The 26,503-nt window shown below is 40.2% G+C and overlaps 1 protein-coding gene across 1 annotated transcript in view; it reads left to right on the top strand.

Annotated features, from left to right (window-relative positions):
* The window catches only part of LOC125435337 (RNA binding protein fox-1 homolog 2), a 94,607-nt gene that overhangs the window by 51,471 nt on the left and 16,633 nt on the right, over nt 1-26,503 (top strand). Inside the window, exons 3-9 of the mRNA XM_048501527.1 lie at nt 677-730; nt 7,893-7,985; nt 10,664-10,724; nt 17,947-18,000; nt 18,124-18,216; nt 19,346-19,478; nt 26,156-26,198. Of these exons, the coding sequence (XP_048357484.1) occupies nt 677-730; nt 7,893-7,985; nt 10,664-10,724; nt 17,947-18,000; nt 18,124-18,216; nt 19,346-19,478; nt 26,156-26,198 (531 nt within the window). The remainder of the gene's footprint in view (nt 1-676; nt 731-7,892; nt 7,986-10,663; nt 10,725-17,946; nt 18,001-18,123; nt 18,217-19,345; nt 19,479-26,155; nt 26,199-26,503) is intronic.

Raw genomic sequence — 26,503 nt, 5'->3', positions numbered from 1 at the left:
GGAAGTGCTGTTGTCTGAAAATATGACTGATCCAACTATAGACATTTTACATGGATGTATTTGCATGCATCCTTAGCAGCCGGGCGACGTCTGCCACTTCACTCCTGCCTCAGATTCCTTGCCTCTCTTCAGTCCCCTTTCTCCTTCTTGTTCCATTTTTCTTTCCTTCTTCTCACCAACCCCCGCTTTCCTCCTTGCCTTGCCTGTCTTCCTTTCCCCAACATACCTGCAATGTCAAAGTGAAACTGCTGCAGCAGCCATTTTGATTACCAGAATTGTCTAGGCAATCTGAAATGGCTGCTGAGATCTTTACATAGTGGTTTTTTTAAAAAAAATTCTCCCTCCCCCATAATCGTTTTACAATTGTAAGATATATATTTTTTACAACATGGGGGTCTTATCAAGTTTTGAAGAGACCCTTCTGCTGTCTGTGCTTGGCCCCATTGTGTGGACTTTTGTGATCCTCATTCTGGAGCCATGGTTCAGAATACTGATAGTTTCTTTTACAACTTGGAAACTTCACCAGCTCTATTCATGTGTTCTGGATTGGGAGGGTGGGAATGGAAACCTCGGTTTGAGAGATGGGGAATGTGATGTTTAAACCAGTGGATTACATATTTTAAAGGATAAATAAAAAGACGAGGGGTAACTTTTTTCTTCTGTTTTGGCTTTACAGCAATTTGGCAAAATCCTTGATGTAGAGATAATCTTTAATGAACGTGGCTCCAAGGTAAGCTTTTTATTTCTATGTCTAGTTTCTCACTCCCCCCTCCCCCTGCCCCTTCATTTGGCATGACAAGGCAACATTTTGCCCAGAGAATATATTTTCCAGTAAGATCTGGAACCAGGCAACATATATGACAACGTTATCTGTTCATGTTGCCTTTCCCTATAATTATGAGTGCTGTGTGCTCTAATGCTCCCATAATGTTCCCTTTGAAAAATCAGGATCCTAAAAGATTAAGATCATTTAAGAGTGAAAGGGAATATCAAAGTTATTGGGGAATTTTTTCTCTCCAGAATTTGGAGTAATGCTTGGGAAAGATGATTCTTACAGTGAGTTTCCCATTAAGGAACCTTTTAAAAAGTTGAATGGGATCGTGTAAAAGAAAGTTCTTCACCCCCTTGATAGCATAATGGGCCCTTCAGCATTGCCAAAAGCTTGGTCTTTCAAAAGCAATCTGTATAAACTTCTAGATTTCTAGAATAGCTCTGTGTAGCTGCTCGTGATATGATAGAAAGGTAGTTTTGTTGAAGGTTAATGCCAGTTGAACTCTCTGAAGAAAAGATTTCAGTCTTTGGGGTCACGAGTAAAGTGATTTTGAGTGATACTTTCCTAACTGGTTCTCATCACAAAATCGATGTCCCTTCACTGAAGTATTGATGTGATTCTCTCTCTGCCCAGTAGGTCCAGCACTGGAATAGCAGGGAGTGTTGCAGGTCAGGAGCAAGGTGCATTGGCAGAGCTCTGTGGGGGAAGCTTGCACAGTGCATGTCTATTACTATGCTTGACTTAATCAATGCTGAGTTTTCCACTTTTAATTAAAAATGAACATCTGTCCCCCCCACCCCATCACATGACAGTTTAAAAGTGCAACTTGGCTTGTACTTTATTTTTTTTAACCTCTCTCATCACAGTCTTGAGGTTCGTAGCCCTGCATAGTACAACCCCTGCTGGATTTCTGTCTTCGAGTTTAAGTTCCCGTCCATATTTAGCATGTTGAAATTCCTCTGCCTGTGTTATCTGAAAACCAGAAAAGGGACAATTTCATACACGAAACTGCCTATCTTATATCTCCAGTAAATTCTGAAATGGGCTTTTTTGTTGTTGTTACTGTTGTTCTTTCAGGACAAGTGAGTCTCTCTATGGGATTATGATATGAAATAGACACAATGCTGCCTCTGCTAAGAATGCTGTTCTTTTAGAGAGCAGCAGGATGGCAGTGGGCTGCAGCTGGGGAACAGAAGGGATGCTGTGCTTGACGACCATCGTTCAGCCAGTTTGTAGGTGCTGTGTGGGAGGAAGCCAGCAGGTCATATGAAAGGCTGCTGAGGAAAGTAGCGGACTGGGCAGAGTCCCAAAGGCAGGCCATCTGAGTTATGCAGCCCTCGTCAAACTGAGTGTCTCTTCTTTGTAACCTATCAGAAGCAAGCCACTTTATCTGGAGACCCAGGTTTGATATTAGCGGACCAACACTTTATGTGGATTAGATTTGCTACAATCATTGCTGTCACGGTTGAGGAAACGTATATGCAGTCCCTTCTCTTTAGAGTGTGCCATAAGGATGCAAAAATAACAGACCTGTCAAAAACCATGATGTACTTAAATCAAGTCTTTACCATTATGTACTTTTGGTCCTTCACATCACATGCCCCGTCTCCCCAATTTTATGCACAAATACACCTACCTTTTTTTGTTCAGAATCTTCCATAAATTGCAAAATTTTGACTCAGGCTAAACAAACCCAAGACTTCTGGTTTTCAGTTAAAACAAGACCTATTTTCTGTGAATTATGTTACAGGCATCTACCCCCACTTGTTTCATTGAGTCAATATTTAGTCCAAATAGTTGTTCATCAGGTATCAGAATTTCTAACTCCCGCCTGTCAAATTCACAGCAGTTTATCGCTGGCTTCGAAACTGAGGCTTGCTGTTTCAGAGATGATAAACAACATCAGTGGGGCTTAAGATGCTCCCCAAAATCTGTGTGGGTTACATCATGGAATATCAAGCAGGACATCTGGGATTTGTAGTTCTTTGTAAAGCGATAGTTTAACCATCTCGATGAAGAAACACAAATCATTTTAGGAACCCCTTCACTTGTCACCCCCCCTTTCTTTTGCAAAAGAGTATGCCAAAACTTGAATGCCTTTCTCCTACCCTGTGGTCTCTGTTCTAACCTAACGATATGGAACCTCTTTTCTCCTCTCTCTTGGGAATTGGAAAGCAGATGCTCCTGCTGCCTGCCTTGTGCTGTGTTCTCAATATTACCCCTTCCCTCCCTGGGTTTCTAAAGGGTGTATTCTTGGATGTATATTTGATAAATGAATGTTTAAAAGGTGAAAATGTAATACACAAAAAACAAATAGTCCTGGATTTGTCCCCTACTGGTATTTGGGAAGCTCCCCCATAGACTGAGTTAATCTGCAACCCTTCATATCTGGCAAAGGCCCTCATAATTGTTTTCCCACGTTAAGAAATCTGGGAATTCCTGAAAACTTTTGCATCTTAACCCATTCTTCCATCTGAGATGAAATGGTAACTGAAATTAGAGGGAAAATTAAGTGTTTTTCATGTTTGCCACATTTTAAAATGTTGATACTTCATAAGAGCACCACAGCTTTTAAGGGGGGGTGTTGTAATTTTCCTAGAAAACGTGAAGGAGAATTGATTGAATGGGAACTAAGACGAAACTTCAGTTTATACCTATTTTAATGCAAGCCTCCTTTCTATTTGGCCCCAAAAGGTACCTTGTATGCTAAGTACTTTTCATATATCCTTTTTAGTCTTCCACGGGCAATGTCCTGATGGAATGCCTAATGAAAGCAAAGGGGTTTTTTTAAGCTGTAAGTTCTTCCAGTTTCCCTGTGGAATGACTTAATTTGCCCATTGGTTTCCATGGAAACTAGTTTGAGTCTCTTCCATGTACTCTAGGGTTTTGATTAATGCAAATTTCTTTAGATTAGGGGCACTCAGGGTTTACCACAGTGGGCCTACCTGAATCAAGGAAGCAATTATTTGAACCAGACATTCACTATATAGCCCACCTGTATTTGATTGAATGGGAAGAAGTGTGTTGATGATATTCTGTTTGGCCCAGTGAAGATGGAAGCTGGCGTTGTTCAGTAAGGGCTTGCACCTCCAGATAAGCAGCACATAGAATAAATGTCCTGCCTTTGGAGAATTTCCCCTGTAGCTCAACTGGTTCTTGTGCTATATGTTGCTTAAAATGTGCATTACAAATGCAAAAGTCAGTCTTAGCACCTGAGAAGCATACATTGTAAACTATTTATGACTTGGATATAGGTTGGACCAAACCAAAACTTTAATTATAAATGTAAGGTGTATGACAAATTTGATTGTAATCAGATTTGAACTGCTCTGAATAGTCATGATGCAGCCAGCCATTGTAGCATATGCAGTATAGGCATAATAAAAATTATGCTAAATTAAAATACAACAAATTTGTTCTTTGTTTCTTGTATAACTGCAATGAATAAAAGTCCATACCTCTTTTACATTGCATTTTAATTTAGTCAGTTAGAGTTCTGAACTCAGTCCAAATAACAAAAATACCTTTATTCAATTTTGAGCTGTTCATAAATTATCTTCTTTCTTAAACTACAGCTATCACCTTTTTTTTATCATTTTTAACTTGACACAAGAACTCTGAAGAAGCTAAGCAGCTCCTAGTTTGGTCAATACCTGGAAAGGAGACCACCTGGGGACAAATCCAATATATGCTGCCTTGAGTTCTGTGGAATAAAGGCAGAATATAAGCAGAACAACAATACAGTTCCTCCAACAATACAGTTCCACACATTAACACCTTGAAACAATCCCTATTGCTCATCTCAGATGGGTTATGAAGGATGGCAAAAGATGCATATAAGCTTTTGAAGCAAGTAACCCCAACCCTGGGATTTATTTATCATTAATGCAGGTTTCTGGATGTTGATTGAGTCTTTAAAGTTTGTATGTGTGTATATATATAGATATATTTTAAAAAGAGAAATTATTTAAAAAAATCTTCCAGCACCGTAAGATAAAGATGCTGCTTCTGAAGTGAATGTTCTAAACACAGTGGAAAAAAAATCAAGGGTTAACAATGCATGGATCTCAAGGGGCTCTGTTTTAGTTTCCTTTGGTTTTTGTTGGTTTTTTCCTTTTTTTTCTTGATTTCTGTGTTCTGGCCACACCCAGGAGAATCGTCTGCTTTTGATTTCTCCCTTTACGGTCACATGGTAAATTTTCTTTCTCAATCTTCAGAGATGGAAACATTTTATAAACTCTGTATAATTTATTATTTTTACACTGCTCATCCTGTTGCTTGTCATTTATTGCAGAATCTGAGGCCAGACTAAAAGGGTGATGGTTATTCGGTCTCTTCGGGGCCCTTGAATAGCTCCTGAAAGAAAAAAATGGGGTGCCGTTGGGCTGCAGATTGCTTTCAATTATAGCCAAATCAACCCTGGCAGTCAGTGGGGTGACAGAAGTCTCAGCCAGATTGCATTCACATCCATTTCCGATTATAGGAGAAGTGCCTTTAAGAGTCAGTGGGTTATATAGGCAGATCAGCTCATGTTCTCAACTTGAAGGCTCCTATTGGAAGATCAGACAGCTTAATGTCACAATCAGCAAAAAGGCCTCTCTTCATCGGGCCCTTTTCATAATATGGACAATTTTTCCAGCAGTGTAAATTCAGGAATGGCAAACGTCACTTGGATATAATAAGGGTAATTTAGAACAGCTAGATGTGAGTCCAGTAGGACCTTAGAGACCAACAAAAAATGTTGGGTTAAGCTTTCAGAAGTCAAAGCTCCCTTTGCCAGATTCAAAGAGAGATTTGATTCTTAAAAGCTTATACCTTGAAAATCTCACTGATCTCTATGCTGCCACTGAACTTGAATCTAGCTGTTCTTCTGCAGACCAACACGGCTACCCTCTGAAACTAGCCATAAATTAGGAGTGCCAAAAGATTGTATATGTTATTTATAATTCTTGCTGCTTTTTGCAAGTTTTACACGTTTCCTTCGGTTTGTATGAATTTTTAAGGAGGCACACAAAACTTAAAATGAGTGCAGCGAAATAATTTTGCGACTGTACACACTTGTCTATCATCTTTGCATCTTGCCCCTGTTTCAAGAAGCTCAGGCAAATGTGCTTATTATATCCTACAAGCAAACCTCTGGCGAAGACTAGGCTGAGGATTAGTGACTGGTCCAAACAGGAACAGTTGCCCTACATTTCTTTTTTCTTGTTTGACTTTTGGTTGCAATGGTGACATCAGAATCAAGATCCATGAAGACGCATCTTCATAGCTTACTCCAGTTTGAAGCCAGTCTTTCTACTGCAGGACGTAATGTGCTTTAACTGTGTAGAAGCAAGCGATGCTGGACTGCTTTACATGAAAAGATGCTTTGAAAGGCTTGCATGCCTGACAAAAAGAATCCTTTTGGAAAAACAAACTTAAATTCTTGGAGGCACAGTATTTTAAGGGCTGTAGAATTTGTTATCTGCATTTTTAAAAGTGCTTTATCTGTTCTTTCGAGTACTCTTTCCCTTGAGCTGTATATGGCAGCTTATGACTGGAAACCCAACTATGAAGTAGAAAATCCAGGTAGCAAAATTATGAGCCAAGCAGGTTTTCATAACACCTATGAGAATATTTTAAAATGCTGATTTTTCCTGATGGAAAATGAAGAATGTGAGGATGTCTCCATAGCTGAGTTTTCCATAAATTACAACCATAGACTTATAATGCCATCCTAAAAAGAATGCCCCCCCCCCCCCCCCGCTCTAAGCCCACTGAAAGTCAGTGGCCTTAGAATAGTCCAACTCTGCTTAGAATTCAACTTAGAACTTCACCTTTATGCCATTGTAAGCCACCCTGAGCCCTTTGGGGATAGGGTGGAGTTTAAATATAAAAATAAAAAAAATAAACTCCACTGTTAGTGACCAAGTTTAATGTCAGTAGTTTAGTATTAGTTGTTTAATATTAATAGTTTCCATAACACAAAACTTCGTTTCCCCTCCTGGAAAAGAAGCTAGTAAAACCCCAGGCTTAGCCAGCGCATGAATGGGAGACCATTCCTAGTCTTCATGTTCATATAAGTTGGTTGGGCTTCCTAAAGAAAGATAATAAAATAAATAAAATAATAAAATAAATACATTTTACAGTCATGTTAGAATGCATTTTTTTACAGTTCCAATTTTAATTGATTAGGCTGTCAAAGCCTGCCTCCTAAGAAAGTGAAGCCTATTTTTATAGATCCTAACATGTTTATAGAGCATGGTAAACAGCAGCAGACTGTAATCTGGAGAACTGAGTTTGATTCCCTCCTTTATCACATGAAGTCTGCTGCGTGACCTTGGGCTCCCATCATACTTCTTTCAGAACTCTGTCTGCCCATGTGGATAGAGGCAATAGCAAACCACCTCTAAACATCTCTGTCCTTGAAAACTGTATGGGGTCGCTATAAGTAAGATGTGACTTGACGGCACACACAACATATTTATAGGTGTACTGTACGAAGCATTGTACAAACCAAGAGATGTTTATGAATATAGAGTAGTATTTTTGCATAAACCTCACACATTTCTCTAAGTTGTGTAGACAATAGGTGATCAAATATAAAAGGTGATAAAAATGAGCCAGAATATTGATGTTCTCAGAGCTGAAGGAGGGGGGCTCTGTTATCTAGGATTAAAATGTGGGCATTTTTGGAGTGCCGCTCCCCCTTTCTTGGCACAACTTGTTCAAAAGACTTGTCTGTTTCTGGCCTTGTTATCTTTTGACAGTATTGTAAAAGTAGACATGGAATGGCTCTGTATGTAAAAAGGATTTCTATCCAGGGTTTAACAAATTGCTGACCAACAAGCAAGGAGCCAGATTACTTTCCAAAAATTTGTCTCGAATAACTTTGTACTACTTTTGGCCTGGCCTCAATTGCTTTATGTTTTATTATTATTTTAATTTGATTACTTCTCCTTTTTTTAAATTGAATTTCTTTCATGAAACATGCATGAACCAAAAATGTGACTCTAGGAGAGTATTGCTAAGTTGTGCTGATGTTAATTTCATACTGTGATATTTTTTTTCTCTATCTAGATTATCAGTATTTCAATATATAACGATGTGCATGTTTTCCCCCTTCTCCCGCTGCATGCAGGGATTCGGGTTCGTAACTTTCGAGAATAGTGCTGATGCAGACAGGGCCAGGGAGAAATTACACGGCACCGTGGTAGAGGGCCGTAAAATCGAGGTGCATGTCTTCAGTAATTCAATTTCTTCTTTATATTTATTCTTTTGTTTTCTTTTTTTGTGTCTTGCCTCACTTATTTCACATTTGGATTCCTGTCTTGTGTGCGTGTGCGTGTGTATGGCGTGTGTTTGTATCTCTGTTTTTTCACTTCCTCCCCCTGCACTGATGTATATAAAATAACACCCCCACTCAAATATCTATATCTATATATGTTTTGTTACTTTATAGGTATTTTTCTTTTCCCCCCCCCCTTTCTGTTGAGTTTGTTTCCAACCCACTCCAAATTTTTGCCCTTCTGCTGTCTTGATTTTCCTTTGTTTCGAATTGAGGCTCCAGCTTCTCTTGCCAAGCCTTATCAGAACTAACTAAAAGAAAACACTGTCCAATTTCTAACTTGGTGTCTTAACAAAAAGGGGGCAGCCCTTTCCTCAGAGGCCAGTTCTCTTCCATATGAGTGTGAAATTATGCTAAAGGTGAACAGGGATGGAAAGAGCAGTAGGAAGCTTACTGGGGTCATTAGAGTAATTCAGTTGATATGATTTCAGTAAAGCAGTATACCCTCAAAATTAACTCTTGCAGTGAACACTGTTGACTGATAATTGAGGTTAGGCAATGTCACCTATATAGGAGGAAATTACTTAGTGGCTAATTTTATGTTCCCTCATATTGAAGGGTAACTGGCCCCTCTTCTCCCGTTCTCTTTTTAAGGAAAAAAAAGTACTAAATGTAGGAGGAAAAAAACATAAAAGTAGCCATTTTGAGTAAGATGTTTGCATATTTTGCTTTTTTTGTTTTTTGTTTTTGTTTTGTTGTTTTATTTCCCTTTTTCAATGGTTTAGTGTTTAGGGCCCTTCACTTGACTCACTCTTTCCATGGTAACTATACACAATGCTGGCGATGGTACGAGTTGGCGGTAAGTGAAACCAAAGCGCTAGAGGAGAATCTTATTTCTTTTCTTTTCTTTTTTTTAAAATGCAAAACAAAGTTAAGAAAGAAAAAAAATCCATCTGCCATTTCACATTAACACTACAGAATGTGATTTGACTTGTTGTCCCACCCTTTCCTATTTCTCCACCCCCCTCCCCTTTTATTTTCAATGCTGTTGAGTAATGCCCGCCTGGACTTTGGATGTACATCTACTGTTTTGTATCAGTCTGAGCTGTTTGATTACTGACTTCCTGGTGACTTCCCTTGCACATCTTACTCAGAGTTACTGAGCTCCAGTTTGGCTGTGTTTATTAATGCACCCATACCCTTCCTCTATTTCTCTCTTTTCTCTTCACCCACCTACCCACCCCCTTTTTCTTTCTTGCTCTGCCTCTTCTCTGAGCCTCCATTATGCTCCCTTTCCCAATTTTGGTTCCTTTTCACTCAGTTAAATGCAGCTGTTGGTCTCTCTTTGCTGACTGGTGGTTTTTGATTGGTTTTGGCCATTTTTTTTCCTTTCAGTTCTTGTGTTGCACTCTGCTGTAGCGGTTGATTTTAGGCACTTGCTCCATCTTAATGACTGTCTGTGAAACCTTCTCCCTCTTCCCCCTCCCTCTAGCCCCATTAATCAATTGTTGTTGTTGTTGTTGTTGTTGTTGTTGTTGTTGTTGTTGTTGTTGTTGTTTTCTTTTTTATGTGTATTGTAACAGCATGCCCTCCGTCTCATCATTGTTGTTTCCCATTCTTTCTTTTTAAATGTGTAATGTTTTATATTGTATGAGGGCCAAAAACCAGAGTAATGAGATTCCAGGCTCCCTTCTCTCCTGCCAGAGCTTACTTTTCCATTAAGCAAAGGGCATTGGAATCTTCTCTCTTTGGAAAACTTTTTGTGAAATTGGCATTGTGGCATGTTCCTTCTGTTAGGATTTTGGAAAGTCACTGATTCTAGCTTTTTACCCTCCTTGCAAGAGCTCAACGGCTATGTCTGGCACAGGGCTGCATTAATTTGGCTTTGCCCACTCCCTGCCCCCCACCAATATTTTACCAGCAATATCCCTTTTCTAACTCTCACTTGCTGTACTGTTCGGAATGCTTGGAGCTTTAAAGAGCTTCTGTAATGAGGGTGGAAGACACTAGGAAATCAGGAGATGCCTTGTTAAGTTTCCAGAGGGTAGCATTAGAGCCCCCCCCCCCCCAATAGCATTTGGGATTAGATCCTTCAATAAGTCAAGATCCCCTGAAACTGAGATGCAGGCCAGCCAGCCTTGCCTAGAAATCCAAAGCTCCTTAGGAGCAGAGGGAATGAATCCAAGGCACCTGGGTTCCATGCTATTCTCCTCCTGCCCAAATACCTGTTCCCTCGGTAATATTAGGAGGCCACTGCAGGTTAGTGAAAATCAACTAAAATGTGATAACAGAGTTGTCTTTGTTCACCACTTTATACCTGTCAAGCTGGGCAAGAAGGGAGCAACAAGGGAGGCTTTGCCCTTTGGATCAGTGAGCTGCAGATATTCAAGTCAAAGGTAGCAGGGATGCCTGAGAAGATCTGCTCTTTTTTGCCTTCATTACATAATTAAAAATGCCGCAATTAGACCTGTTACAATTTTAATATTTTTAATGATAACTTATAAAAGTAAATTTAAATGTTTCCTTTTGAAACGTACTTTTTTTGTTCTCAAAAAACAGAAACCATTTCCTCTAAAATGCTGTGCTTCCTTCCCTCTCCTCCATATCCCGTTTTTCACTTGTAGGTTAATAATGCTACAGCACGAGTGATGACTAATAAGAAGATGGTTACACCGTATGCAAATGGTAAGAGGAATGCCAGTGCTAATAATGAATGAGAGAGATTTTGGGGGAGAAATTATAATTGTATGGGTTACGTTCTCACTTTCCCCTGGATTTTCAGTATAACGAGAAGCTTCACAGAGAATGGGCTTCAAAGCTTTTTGAGCATAGGAACCTTAAAGTAAGTTGGTTGATTCCAAGTAGCCCCTGTTTAGCTGTATTGGAAGTTGCTAGAAAAAACATAAGCCTATCTCAGAGGTTAAATAGACTAATAAGTTTGTCTTTACATTGTTAAATTAGTGAGAATTAATCCATATAGAAGCTTCCACTTCTGATGGGCAGAGACTACTGGGTGCTGTGTAGACACACATTATTAAGAAGAGGAGGAAAAGTTGATTTTTAAACCCTACCTTTCTCCCCTAAGGAGTCTCAAAGTGGCTTTGCCATCACAATCCCTTCCTGTCTCCACAACAGGCACCTTTTGAGGTAGGTGGAGTAGAGAGAGTTCTGAGAAAACTGAGTGGCCCAGAAGGCTTTGTGTGGAGAAGTGGGATATTAAACCTGGTTCTTCAGATGGGAGTTCATTGCTCTTAAACACCGCGCTAGCTCTCTTACGGGTGTGCATGAAGTTTATTGTATAATTTTCTGTTCACAGACTTTCTTCCCCAGATTTCCAAACAGCTTAAATGTGAAAGGGCTTAAAAAGTAGCCCAAAGGTTCAATGTAGGAAGATTCAGAAGTAATAGTAGTAGACCATGGTACTGTCTAGTTGCTGTGCTGAATCAGTCTCCCTTTTTAAAAAATGTTTTCCATAAGGCTTTGGCAAAATCACAGTAATCAAAGCTGGAAGTCAAAAAAGCCAGTTACCATAAGGTTTATGGCGCTTAATAATGAGTGAGGAATTCTCTTCACTGGCTGCCATTCTTTGTCATGGCTCACATGTAAGGGCAAGCCAAAGTTCGCTGCTACAGTGGTAAGCCTGGGGGGCGGGGAGTCTTCAGGCTTGCACATTCCCGCTTCTGCTCCCCTTCTGTTGGGCAAACAATATTTTTCTGTAATAGCCATATCATCACAAAAATAACTGACAGGTGAGTAAGCGTGAGTGGGAAAGCATACGCCAGAAGATCCTTTAGGCTTGTTCACAGAACAGTAAACAATATTTTGCTGTTGTGTCTGAATGTGTTATTGTTAGCCTTACAGCCTAGGATGAATGCTCTTGTTTGGTGGCATGTGTGCTATGTTGCCCGTGTTGCATCTGAGCATGTAATGACGGCAGCCCTCATATTTCAGTATTTGTCATTTAGCTATACTGGGTTCTTGAACAGTTTGACTTTTGATCTCACTTAAAATACAGTAAAAGGAGTGGTGTTGACTTGAAAGCCCACCATACCCCTGCTAGTGCAAAAATACTATTGTGGACCTAAATAATGCTGGAGACATAAGGTATGAGTTTTGAGTCCTGCTTTGTGTCCTGAGAGTATTGCTTGTTACCATGGACAAATCACGTAATCTGATGTGTTTGTCATTCAGTTTATTAAACTAAGCAAGATCAAGACTTTTCTCTAACAAATGAAAAAAAAATGGAAAATTTTTGAAATAGTTTAAAAATCTAAAATGCAAAGCAGGATACAAGTGGAAGGTGAAAGATGCTGTTTACCAGTTTGGATTTAAAATTGTAGTATCTTTTAAACCAAGTTAATTGAAAAGGGTATATGTTTGCTGAAGTCATATGCTGTTTGCTTGGATGGGAGCAGGATGTGGAGAGTAGCTATATTTTATTCAGGATTGTAAAAACTTGCAGAGGAATTGTATCATTGTCTGTCCAGTTTCTTGTGCTGAATCTTCTCGGTTTTCTGTGCTCAAAACACATAACCATTGTTCCAAATGTGTGCTTATATATGATATATTATATCCATCAAAAATATTAAAGATGTATAACTTTACACCACTGCTGCTAATAAATGTCCTGAGTCTCCAAGGCTCAAGTAAGAAAGTATAAAGTAACGTTATTAAGCAATGCAACAAAATTGGATGTTTGTAAAAACTGCAATGCAGTGAAAAATCTGAAGGTTTGACCTTGTTACTAAAAGAAAAGACATTTGGGAATATATGTAACAGATAAATAACTGTTTCTTCAAAGATAATTATCAAACAGTTTGACCAAATTTCAACGATGGGAAAAATTAAGTATTTCCTTGTTAGGAAGCATTTCGGCATTCAAAATGAATATACCTTACCTATTATCAAATTTGATTTTTGTTCCAAATGTTGCAATTTATATAGATGAAATGACTTTTTAAAATGGCAGAAAACAATAAGCAAATTTAATATGGTGTGAAAAGAAGCCAAGAATAAGTTTTAAAATATTACAAGATGAAAAAAGGGAAAGTTTAGCAGTCCCAAAATAGTACCGTCAAGCTGCCGCACTAGTCTGGGTATCAGACTGGATTATCAGTCCAAATCAAAGGAATGTGAAGCTGGACATAGTTGACACTAAAGTAGGAACATGTAACTATCTATGGATTAAGAAGTAATTAAGAGCAATTCAAACTCAAGATGGAAGAAAAATGGTTTCAATGCAGAAGTCGAATAAGCCTGCCCGCTTTATTATCAACATCTCCAGCTGATAACAGCACAAAGAAGAAAATTGATTATACAACTAAAAGAATATGATGGACAAACTAGGAAAAATAATACTCTATCAATCCGTCAAAGATGAAGGAAAGAATATTCTACAGTTATTATAGCATCAAATGGTATCAAAATTGAGAGAACGAATAGCCAAAGAATGTATTTAGTTAAGAAGAAAGATGACTTTCATACAATCACTGGAAACTCAAGATGTTTATTAGGAAAAAAATGTAAAATGTTATTGCAGTATGATACTGAAACAGCAAGTAAAAGATGCATGCTAAAATGGATGCAAAATTTTGGAGAAAATATACACGAGTCTGTGGGGAAATCTTTGGACTAAAGAAATTAAGTTTACAGAATGTCAAGTATTAAGAGAGAATTAGTATAAAATGTTCTTCAGATGGTATGTCACACCTAAAGATACAGCTAAAACTGAGACAAATTATAATGGGAGGTGTTGGGAATGTCAGAACACAAATGCAGAATTCTATCATATGTGGTGGGCATGTAAGAAAACAAGAAAATACTGGCTAGAGGTTCATGATGAAATGCCAAAGATGTTAAAACTTAAGTTTGAGATTAATCTGAAAAATATGCTATTAAATATTGTCTCAAGTAACATTCCAAAGTATATAGTGAAATATTCAAGTTCATGGTGAAGCAGCAAGAGTAACTTTTGCAGCAAAATGGAATGCAGAGAAATATCAAAATTTGACAGATTGTGTGAGTAAATTAACTGAATATGCAGTTATGGCAAAACTAACATCTTAGTACCTAATAGATCAATTTCAGAATTTCAAGAAAAATTGAATATCTTTTTAATTATAAATTTGAAAATTAAGAATAATGTTAAATCAAGTTAAACCAAAATAGAAGAAACATTTAGGCAATATGTGTTTTACAATAAATATGTTATTAGCTATGAAGATACATTGAAAATATTGAGATGCAATTCAAAAAAATGTAAATTTAGATAGCAAGGTCCATCCAAATTGAATGAATATGAATGTCTATGTCATGTCTGTGTTTGTTTTGGGTATTGAAAAATGTTTAAAATTGAAAAAAGAGAAATGGTACAACATATATCTGTGTATGAAGCTCCAATGGCACACTGTAGGTGTAAGAATATATAGGCCTTCTATGTGCCACTTTTTATAAAGACTGCCATTTCTACTACAATAACAAAAGTGTTTGCAGTGCTTGCACTGAGAGCCAGCGTGGTGTAATGGTTGAGACTGGTGAACTCTAATCTGGAAAACTGAGTTTGACAGCCCCACTTCTTCACATGAGCGGTGGACTCTTATCTAGTGAGCTGAATTTGTTTCCTTGCTCCTCCAAATGAAGCCTGTTGGATGACCTTGGGCTAGTCACAGTTGTATCAGAACTCTCCCAGGCCCACCTACCTCACAAGGTGTCTGTTGTGAGAAGAGGAAGGGAAGGAGTTTGCAAACCACTTTGAGACTCCTTATGGTAGAGGAAAGTGGGATATAAATCCAAACTCCTCTTCTCATTCTTTATCTAATACCCAGGTATGTCTGGAGGTGTAGTCATATTAGTCCAGGTTACTGTACACACAGAGGGGACTTGGCTTTCTTGCCCCCTGAACCCTCCAAAAGGCCAATCTTGAATTGCAGAGAGCGGTGTTGGGAAAGACAAGGAAAGTGATACACAGTGGAAAGTGAGATCGTTGGTGAAAATTGTCCCCTCGCCTGACTTATGTGCATATGGAGCAGGAGTTCATGCAGCCGTGAGGGGGAGGGAGTGTACCCCCTCCTTCTCACTGCATTCTTCCTGTGGTGCAACCAGGGGCAGCTATTTGGAGGTCTCAGTATCTTTTCAGTTTTCAGTGCTTAATTTCAATGATACATCTTTGAAAATAAAATTTTCCAGTTACACAGTTAGGTGAAGCCATTTTTATCCCAAAATTACAGAAATCTGTATAGAATTCTTTAAGAAATACAATTCTATCAGCATTATATATACTGAAATGAATTATTTGCATGATGTGTGGAATTTAATTTTTTCATTCGCTTTATTTAATCAAAGTATAATACATCTTTTTTTACATATTCTTTGGACTGTATGCTCCCAGTAATGAGGAGAGCTGTGTTAGGCCTAGAGGTAGAACACACCTAATGTAGATGTATGTTCAAAACATAATGGATTACAAAATCGGCTTTTGAGATTCACAATGAGACCTTAATGATTCTTGTAGGCAGAGTGCATCTTGCTTTATAGCAACAAGAATAAACTTACGTTTTACAAGAAATGGGATTTTTGAACACGTTTTCCAGAGGGATATGGGATGGCCCTACCCACATGGCAGATTTTTAAAATAATTGACAGTAGACAGATTTCAGCACATACAGGGACTGAAAAATTCCAACAGAATATATGTTTTCTTGATTTTGAAAAAAAAGTGCCACACTTACAACTTGAGCTAGTATAGTTCCTTCGGCTTCCTTAGGAAGACTGCCTCAAACTTTATGACTCTCAAGCAGTACTTTTGTCCACTCTGCATTAAAACCTATAATAATTATACTTAACATTTTTGTGTTTAAAGCACACATTATCTTGCGATCCTTACAACAGTGGTGGGAGGTAGGCCAGTGCCGTTCCCTTAATATTGCATATGGGCTGAAGCTGGGAGAGGGCCTGCCCCGTGATTTAATTGCAGAGGTTAAATTTGAACCCAGATCACAGGACTTTTTTTAGATTTCAGTAATTTTTTTGCTTAAAGTAATAGTATTGGAAGGAGCCAAATGTTGTTTTGTCGGGCTATTTTATACTGAACCGAACTCTTTGTCTAGCTTCATCAAGTAGCTTCTCTCCGAAGTTCTTAATACAAGTTTGTTCCAATTGTGCTAGCTGATATCCTTTAATTGGAGATGCCAAGAACGGGTCATAAAGTCATGCCCTCTTGAAACTAAGGTATGGCTCTTCCTCACAAGGATGTACAAGGATTCACTTTATTCAGAGTTATTCCTTAGTCATCTAGCGTAGCACTATCCATTCGGGTTGGCATCAGGTTTCCAGGATCTTTGGCAAAGGTGTCTGCTATGACTTGGATATGATAGGGGATTGAGGCTTGGCCATAAATGCTCCCTAGCAATTAGTTTCTGCTTCTCATTGGGAGCAGCCAGTGGCAACGTAAAATATGGGAGCTGCCTTCCTGACCTCTGGAAATCCTGCATAATCCCTTCTAATTTAGCATTTTGTCTCCAACCAGTTGTCAGCCACATCCCCATTTTTGTTCGTATTCTGCCCATGAGACTCTCCGGTCTCAGCTAAATTTAGATTTGCTAGGGATGTACCCATGACCAGACCACCAACTCAACTGTGCCACATTTTGTAGCATTTTTGTTTGATTTTCTGTTTCCTGTGGGATACATATTTTAAAATGATATTGCAAAGAACTTTTTTCAGGCAAGAGTGCCTTTTCCCCACAAGAGTGCAAGAAACATTTCCACCCTTTCAAGATGAAGGATATCTAATAGTTTCTTAGAAGTGTGTTTCTGCATTCTGGGCTTTGTAACAGTCTTATCAGCACACTTGCATTCCAGCTTTCTGTAAATTCTCAGTCAGCTGGTTTCTTTGAGCGGTAAAAGACAGGAGCTCTTATGAGCCCATTTGGGCCTTTTCACAACTCCTGTTACTGTGTTAGGGAAGTTATTTTGAAACAGGGTTTTTCTTGTTTAGCAAAAGGAAATGCACTAGACCAGTTCAGAAACCTAGATTATCCAAGGAGTATTTGCAAGATAATATGTGGAATGCACTGTTCAGAGTGTATTTGACTGGTTGTTTGGGAAGACACTCTCATTCCTATTGCCAAATGCTATCAGTACTGGGGCAACACATCCCTATGATGTGCTCTGAAGATCTCAAGCACCAATTTCATTACTTTCAAGTTCTTACTGTAATACATATCACAGGGCTAGTTTTTATCATGACGTGACAAACTGTTGATTTGTTTCCTTATTCCCACTGTAGCTTTCTTAAATAATAATGATGATAAAACCAAGGCGATGTAGTGATTAGAATATTGGACTAGGCTCTGGAAAACCCAGGTTCAAAACCCCCCTCTGCTGTGGAAGCTTGCTGGGTGACCTCGGGCCGCAAACACTTAGCCCAGCACACCTCACACGCAGTGGTGGGATTCAAATAATTTAACAACCAGTTCTGGTGGTTGGATTCAAATAATTTAACAACTGGTTGTGTACAAGCACCATTTTAACAACCTGTTCTGCCAAAGTGGTGCGAACCTTCTGAATCCCACCACTGCTCACACGGTTGTTGTTGTGAGAATAAAATTGTGGGTGGAAGAGTGGTGTTGCAGGGCATTTCGAGTGCCTGTTGGGAAGAAAAGCAGGGTTGGAAGTAACAGTAATTTGTCCTTTTTAAATCAGGAAGTAATTTGTCCTTTTTAAATCAGGAAAATAATCAGGTACTTCTTTGTTTCCTTTGTCCCTCCATGCTGTGAACATGAGAGATCAGGAGAACACAGATCTTATAACCAGGAGCATCCTGCCTGGATGCAAGACAAAGAGAGGCTGCACATTTGTCTCTCCCCTGATACTGACCTTGGCACTCACCCTTGTCTTTGTTGTTTTAGGATGGAAGCTAAGCCCTGTGGTTGGAGCAGTGTACGGTCCTGAATTATACGCAGGTAGACCCTAATGCGGATTCTTCCGTTTCTGCCATTTAACTGCAGTGGTGTTTGTTTGTGTTCTCAACCTGCTGTTTCTTTATAACCTTTTTACATTTTTTATTCTTTTTAAAACTAAATTAGCATCCAGTTTTCAAGCAGATGTCTCGCTGGGCAATGACGCTGCAGTGCCCCTGTCAGGAAGGGGGGGTATTAACACTTACATTCCTTTAATCAGTAAGTAGCCCCTATTGGCCCCTGTATTGTTACTGTGCTTGAGTAAACAGTGATCTGTTAGCCCTCTTCTTTTCAGTCTGTATAATATGTACTTGAAAGGATGGGCCTGGGTAGAATAACATGCCCACGTCTCTGGGCAGTGGCTAACCCTTTCCAAATGTGAAGAGTATTTGCATGCTTGCTTGCAGCTGGGGCTTGCCCACCTGATGAGAATGTAGCATAAATCCATAAGGGCGCAAGTGCATGGAAGGCCCAATTGCCTTAGCTTCAGAAGTAAGAACATGGAACAGGCTGCACTCCAAAGTACATATTATTCAAGCTACTAAACTGAGAGTCCACTGGAGGCTCCCTTGCGGCATGCGCCTGGAAGCACCTTGGGTTGGAGGTTGAGCCTTGTGAGTGACTGGCGCCTTCTGGGTACGTTATTGCATTGTGTTGCCAGCTGCCTTCTGAGATTTGGACATGGTTTTGCCCTGAGCCAGTTTACTCCAGCATGAACTGTAATAAAACAGGGCCCAATATACAGTGGAACCACTTAATGGTCACCTAATGCCAGAAGGTGGGCTCTTGGTAAACTGGCACTTTATGATTAATTTTAGCTGCCTTCATAGCGGGTTTCTGTATCTCTTCTGAGTTAACAGTAAAGATTGGTGGGCAGGAGTAGGTGGTGAGGAGAAGGGAGACCAAAAAAAAAGTCTTACCTGTTGCCAGCTGACCAGCATAAGGGCCTCATGACAAAGTCCCCCCTCCCCCACCCAATATGGAAGAGTCACCTGCCTTTATTAGTAGCAACTCTCTGTGCTTCTCGGAGTCTTTCTAACCAGACTGCATGGCATTATCAAACTGGGGTGGAGGAAGAAGGGAGGACTGTTTGCAGTTTGTGATGAATGAGGCATGACACAGCATTTAACCCCTTGCATGCCAGGCCTCTCTGCAACCCTACCTCCCCTCAGGGCTCCTCAGTGTAGCAAGAGGTATGCGATGTCATCAAAGCTCTAAGCATGCTCCTTTGCAGGACTGATGCGGCACATTCCACAGCTCTGGAGCTGCGTATCGTTCTAGGTAACATTTTGTGAACTGGACAGATGCTGTGATCCCTCTCATATTTCTCCTTGTCTTTTCTTCACAGTTCCTGGCTTCCCTTATCCAACTGCAGCGACCACGGCCGCCGCTTTCAGGGGAGCCCATCTGAGAGGTCGAGGGCGAACAGTGTATGGTGCAGTGCGGGCAGTACCTCCAACAGCTATCCCAGCCTACCCAGGGTAAGGGTCCAAAACCAATATGGCAGGCTGTGCCCTGCCTGGCAGTTGACTAATTGGCATAAAGATAAAAGATGGAGATGTGATGGATAGAGAGAGTCAGGATATGCCAACACCAGAACACTCTGCACCCAGTCGCATCTGAAAGAGCCAATCTAAAAATCTGACTTAGAATTCAAAAATCTTTTTTTACCCATCAATTTGTGGGCACGTTAACTTAAAAAGGCAGCTGAAATCTCTGTGCCCGTTTTTCTTCACATATGGTAGCAGTTTTGCTACACAGATATCATCTGGCATTGGTGTAGTAGCAAGTAGTACTACTGAGAGAGGGTGTAGAGTCTGCGGAGTGAGGCGGCTTCTGCTCTCTTTTAAGTCCAGGATAATTCCATAATGCAGAAGTGGCAAGTATTGCTTGATGCCCTGCCTTGGGAGTAGGACACAGGAGAGTCAGTTACCCACAATGGATTTGCTTTCTTGGTTGCAGATGTTTTGAAAAGGGTTAAAACAAAGATTAACCAAATCTGTTTTTTTTTTAGTAAAGAGAGATATAATAAAGTAATGTTTGGCCTTGCTTAGATTTAGATTATTTCCACTACGTTGGAACTCAGTTCACAGCAATCAGCTTTTCTATTGTTATTTCAAAGGTGCAGGTTGTGTTGTTTTTTTGCTTTAAATAAGGCTACCTTTGAAAGGCTACCAATAGCACAAGAGTTTTTGTCCTCGCTTTGAGGATACTGCCTAACTTTTCTTCATGCCCCCCCCCCCCCTTAAATCCAAATCCTTCTCAGAGGAAACTTAAACAAGAGCTCTTAGAAGAAGGCAAATTGAATCTTGATTCTCATTTTTCTTTCTGACCAGCATTGTTCAGAAATATGCCGTGGTGTTTAAAATGCCACAGTGATATACTCGAAACGTCCCGGGAGATGATATCTCAGTTTGGAACACCTGATTTAGGATGGGATCTCAGTGCCCAGAATTTAAAACAAGAATTAGGCAAAATAATGTTTAGTTACCTGCTTGGAATGTCCTCATTGATCCATCCTGGGTCCCTACATGGATGTAAACATCCACCTAAGTTTCTCACATTTGTAAGGCATCCGTGTTCACTGATTCATGTCTGAGTGTTAATACTGGAAAAAATAAAAAGATGTGTTAAGAACATTTGTGTTGTTATCCCTGATAGTAACGGCTAGAGTATTCCTAGAAAAGAGAGTGCCACTAATAGTACACTGGAAGAACACATCGGTGACTTCCTTAAAATTACAATTTGGGTACTAAAATCCAGCTCAGCTGTATGAAGGTAAAGGTTTCACACAGAAACATCTCATAAGATAACTTTATATGTTTATGAGACTTTAACATTGCCCTGAAGTAGAGAAAAAATAGCAAGAGAGTATTTGCTCTGCTTTAGATTAGCCGGAACTGTACCAGTTCATTGTGTACATTTACAAGTTGTATTATTTTGTAGCTGAAGCCAAGAGACTGTGTATCGCTGAATTCAGAGGGATATTGTGTTCCTAGTCATTAAATAGCTCAGATTATTTATTGTTGTTTAATGTAGCTCTGTTTATAGCAAGGTTTGCAAGTAAAACAAGACTCACATTTCTAGAGAGGTATAAACATTTGTCACTGGGAAGTGCATTCCCCTTAGACTTTTGATATAAATCTCACAAACATTGGATTTTTTAATTGAAAAGTAAATTGTTGAAAATGATATGTTTGTGCAGGCTTGAAACATCCTTGTTGGGCATTGATCAGAATACTGTAGTCTGTGGAACTCACTGTTGCAATATGTCATTAACATAAAGGATCTCAGGGAGATATTTTATTTAAGGCAAAATGAGTTTCCACTGATATGGTCAGAGAGGGATGTGTGAGAGAAATTCAGTTAAATTACAAATTGTTCCTGTTTATATGAAGGCTTGTCATATTGTCAAACACATACTGTGTTCATAGTTTGGACCTAATAAATCCAAGCCAGCAATAAAAGATAAACCTCTGGGTTGTTGTTGTTTTTTTAAATGACTCCCTTCAATTAGCATGGGGCCTACCTCTCTGTTAGAAAGGGGTATTGAACTGAATTGTCTGTATCAGCTTTTACTCACAGGCTGTGGAAATTTGAGTGTGGCTCTGTGGATTGTGACCATTTGGAGCCTGATTACCGTCTTCGCACTTAATACCTGCGCTAGTTTGCATCATTGTAGAACCTTGATAAGGCAGACTTACAGCCGAGATATCGAGGCCTTGTTGTTTGTAACTTCCCATAGGTGGGTGTGTTCTGATCAGAGTGGGAGAATCTTGGCATCATTTTGCTCTCCAGTTGGCATATGGAAAAAATTAGACGTAATACTGCCTCCTTCCTCCTAGCTTGTGATAAAGCTAACTGGTAAGCCAGATACCATGCATAGAAGGGACTCAAGTATGGGGAACTAATGCTTTTTAACATGAGTGGTTTTAGCATATAGCTATAGAGGGAAATAAAACCAGGGACAAAGCTGTGTAATGCTCAAGCATGTGTTCATAACCAGGGCTGTGGAAAACCCTCTCTTCCTTCCTTATTCTTCCCTGGTGCTCTGCCAAAGCAAACTGCTTCACACTATGAAATGTTCTCATAAGTGCTGGATTTTCCAAATCTGAAGGGGTTTTTTTGCTTCTGGAAGTGCTTGGAGATACTAATGATTGGCTGTTGGATTCAAAAGAGAACCCAAGCCCACCTAAACATTGCTGCTCTCTGCTGTGGAATGTGTCGTTACTATCAGGGATCTCTTCCCCCCACCCCACCCCCACCCCAGCTTCACCTTTAAATACTTGGGATCTTGGATCAATCCCCTAACTCTATTTTTAGCTCATGATCTCTGCTTGTGAAAGCAATGCATTGTGGGTATTTCTTTTTCATTACATTTCTTTGTGTTTATCAGAGTTGATTGTCTTGGGGTGTTTTTTTCCCCTCCTAAGGTGTTGCATAAGATGATGAATAATAATACTTTTGCATGCGTGTGTGATCAGCCGAATCTTATCGCATGTCTAATGTACAGGGTTAAAAAGCAGGTGATGTATGGATATCAGAAACGATCGCACAAGGCTGCAAGATGCGTAATTATATACAACTCTTGGTATGTTTCTGACCTAGGTGGATTCCAGTCCTTGATGAACTCCTAAAGAACTTGTTTTGTTCTGCTTGAAGCCCATTACATGAAGCCAGTCTGTCCATGTGTTTAGTGGGTTAACTAAAGATTTTCCAGGTTAACAACTAGCATTGAGGTTTCTCAAGTCATGTTTTTCTTCTTCAGGGCACTGGGTCCTTTACTATTTTGTTTTCCTCTACTGTATGATATAAAGGTTGTTCTCTTCCCCAACCTCCCCCCACCCCTTTGCATACTGTCTTCCCTTCTGCCCTGCCCGCCTGCATGCCATGGAAGATGACATGGAGCTGTTTAGCGTGCGTGCGCTCACACAATCTCTTGCTGATTTTGCTCCTGCCCGAAAGCCCAGGTTATGGGATTCATACATCACCTGCCTGTGTAAAATGCATGTGCATGCTGCCGTCCTCAATAACCGGAATGTGTTTTCTGTTCTTTTTGTTTTGTTTTGTTGTTTTTTTGTTTTTTGTGTGGATTTTCTGCAGTGTGGTTTACCAGGACGGATTTTACGGTGCTGACCTCTATGTAAGTACACACACCGGAGCCTTCTCATCCCCAACCCCCAACAAGCCAGCCTTTTTTTTTAATTGATGTTTTTGATTTGGTTTTGGTTTGTAATTATAATTTACTTTTTATTTTCTTCATCCTTGTGGATATATACATTCATATATATATTTAAGAATGCAAGCATGTTTCTCTGTCACTGCACTTGCCCCTGGGTGCAAGACTCCTGGATTTCCTGACCATTGCCAGGGTCAGTTTGCTAGGTGTTCTTTTTGTACATGCACAATGTACTACTAATCAACTTGGGAGATGATTAGCAAATTAAAAATTTCTGTCCATGCTTTTTTCATTTGCATAATTGGTTCCAAAAATGACAAGATTGGTTTACCCTCAGATCTTTTCTTTCCTTCACCTCTTTCCCACTCCCTGTCTTGGGGTTTTTTGCAGACTTGAGTTTATGTAGGAAGATGTATGCTCAGAGAATTTAGGGTTCTCAAAAGGTCATACAACATAGAAGTGTGAATGCCAGTCATTTTCATTTGATTTCTAACAGTACCGAGGTAGTGAGCTTTATGTGTGTAAAGTACTTTCAAGTCACAGCTGACTTATGACCACCTTAGAAAGGGGCCTTCAAGGCGAGAGAGAAGCAGAGATGGTTTGCCATTGCCTTCATCTGCAGAGACTTCCTTGGTGGTCTCCCTTTCAAGTACTGACCCTGCTTAACTTACAAGATCTGATGAGATTGGGCTACACCATGTATTGCTGTTTTATTCCCTAAGTACAACAGTACATTCATTTTGTTCCTTGGTTTGTTCTCCTGGAAGTAGAAGTATTGGGTAAGAAATCCTCCTCCTCTACCTTTTGAAACTTCTTGCTAACTGAATGGAATAGTGCATTTTGGATTGTAGTGACTTTAGCAGACAGCTGGGCCCAGAATTCCTTAAATTTTGAATCTGGTGCCCATACATGTGCCTCTAAGAGAGCGTAACTGTCTCATAAGAAGTGGCATAGTCTTTCCATCTCTGCTTTGAAAGAAATAATTTAAACCTCTTCCACATATGTCAGCTGGCTACATAAATTTTCAGCAGACTGACAGCCCCATTCAAAGGGGGGAAGCCGAATCTGCTTGTGGGAGCAGGTCACGGTCGTGCCGCTGGATTGGTCTTTCCCATGGCACTTGACCTGGCAGAGGGACGATTCCGCCAGCCTGCAGCCACCATGGCCCTCCCAGCACCAGGATGCCACACCAGCATCCGAAGGCCCCTGCTGCCACCGGCGCAGCAGAGGTTGTATGGGGAGGGGAATGGCCAGGGTAGGAGCTGAAGTTAGTGAGTTCTCTCGCTGCCTTTGCCAGCATTACACCAGCAACCTGGGCCTCGGACTTCCACTGCCAAAAAGGCATCATACCTCCATCATAACTGCCAAAAAGGCATTATAACTGCCCAAAAGGCATCATAACTCCAGTGGGGGTTTCTCTATGGCAGGGAGGCTTTTTAACGTTCCCCACGCTGCTAGGAAGCCCCCATGGGAGTAGCGGGGTGGTACTATGGGGTAGTACTATGGCCCACCACCACTGAGTTTGGATGGGCTGTGATACTCCTGAGTGGGCAGTCTTGGTTGTGTGCAGGAGTACAGCCTTCTGGCCATATCATAGTTAGGAAAGTTGAATTTAGTGCTGTTGTTGCTGCTTAACAAAATCAGTTCCCTTTTTTTAAAGAGCATGTCCTTTGTTGATATTCATTCCTAGATAACGGATGAGGTTGCCTGGGCTTGCCTCTGCTCTCTACAAATAAATCCTCATGCTTCAGAAAAAGCCCTTCAGGCTTGCTGCAGCTAGTGGGGAGTTATTTCTGGGTCTTTGTGTACAACATTTTTCTACCTGGGCCAGATTCCGTTATGCAATTTGTGTAAGAATGCAAAAGAATGATGCTGAGTTTCCCCAGCACTCCTGAATTGCTCTCACATGCAGAGGACACAGTTGGGTACCAATCATGCAGTGAGGAGACAACTAAAGGAAGAACATACTTTTCTGAGAACACCCCTGTTACAGAGACATGAGAGATATCAGGTGAGGTAATATCCTCACTCTGTTTTGCTCCTGTGCTGAAGGCAGCTGTCTGTGACAGAAAGCAGTTTTAGTATTGTGTTAGGAACTTCACACCTTCTTGTACTGCATAAAAACCCTTGGTGTTTTAAATGTGCCTAAGACCTGAAATGGCTGACCAAACACTGTTGGGCCATTTAACTGTGAACAATTTAGGTTGCCATCTTTAGGGATTGTGAGGTGGTGAGGAGAACAGAACGGTAAACAGTAAACAGAAGTCTCTCAAGGTAGATTACCGAAGCTTTTACCCCATTGCTTTTCATGAACTGAAATGTGTGTCTGCATCTCAGTTGCGCCTTCTAAGCACGCTGCTTTGTGCTGTCTTTAACCGGCATGAATGGGATCTGTCTTTTTGTCACAAATTATCAAATACATTTGTGAGAGAATCGCTCTCCTTAAGTGAATGAAAAGAGTGTCAGGCTAGTATAACTGTGTCAGAAGATTAATAGAGGAAACTTTCCTAGACTCTGGGAGACAGGAAGCTAGGTTCAAGATCTCCATATTGGCAGGAATGAAGTGAAATGAAGAGGGGAGTAATCTGAGTCCAGGAGAGAGCAACTAGGGGGTCTAGCAGTGGGTTCAGGCTTTATTTCAGTGAGTGTTTTGCTTTCCTCTTTCCTGTCCTTATCTCACCCCTACTCACCTGCTTTATTTTCATAATAAAGGCAGTCCTGGCAAGATGTATTGCTATCTGGCATTAAAAATTCAGGTAGCTAGCCCCAGGGCGCGGGAGGTACAGGGAAGAAACAGCTTCTGTTAGTATGGATTTACTATGAGAGAACAGCCATCTTAAAAGATCAGACTTCAGCTATGAAAAGCGTGCTTGCATCCTCTGGAAAGAAAAGGCTGGTATGCCCTTTGGTGGGCTCTTTGTGTGATTGTTTCCTTCCACAGCTGTGTTTTTGAACTGCTCTTCCTGTGTTCTGTTATAGAATAGTCTTACAGGAACCAATCATTAGCGCTAAAATACCTCAGGTAGGAGTGCCAGTGTGACCTGCCAACCAATCAGATTGTGGATTGCAGTGAAAAAAGAAACCCTTGAATTAATACTAACCATTCCAGCGCCAAATTAGAGATGGGAACAGAGTCTTTTTTTAAAAAATAAAAAGGATAGTGTACATTTGTGAGCACATGATTGAAACTGTATATCTCAGTGTTGCACAAATCCTGCTTTCTTAGCAAGTAGGTGGCTTTCCTAAACTTAAGTAGAAGGGCTAGCAGTCAGCCAGATGCGTTGCACTGCCACATAAAGGCAACCAGTGCAGCAGAAGCACATGCCC

Source organism: Sphaerodactylus townsendi, linkage group LG06 (genome assembly GCF_021028975.2).
Source record: "Sphaerodactylus townsendi isolate TG3544 linkage group LG06, MPM_Stown_v2.3, whole genome shotgun sequence".
In the NCBI taxonomy this organism is placed as follows: Eukaryota; Metazoa; Chordata; class Lepidosauria; order Squamata; family Sphaerodactylidae; genus Sphaerodactylus; species Sphaerodactylus townsendi.
Note: the sequence above shows the minus strand (reverse complement) of the source record. Positions and strands in the feature narration are given on the sequence as shown.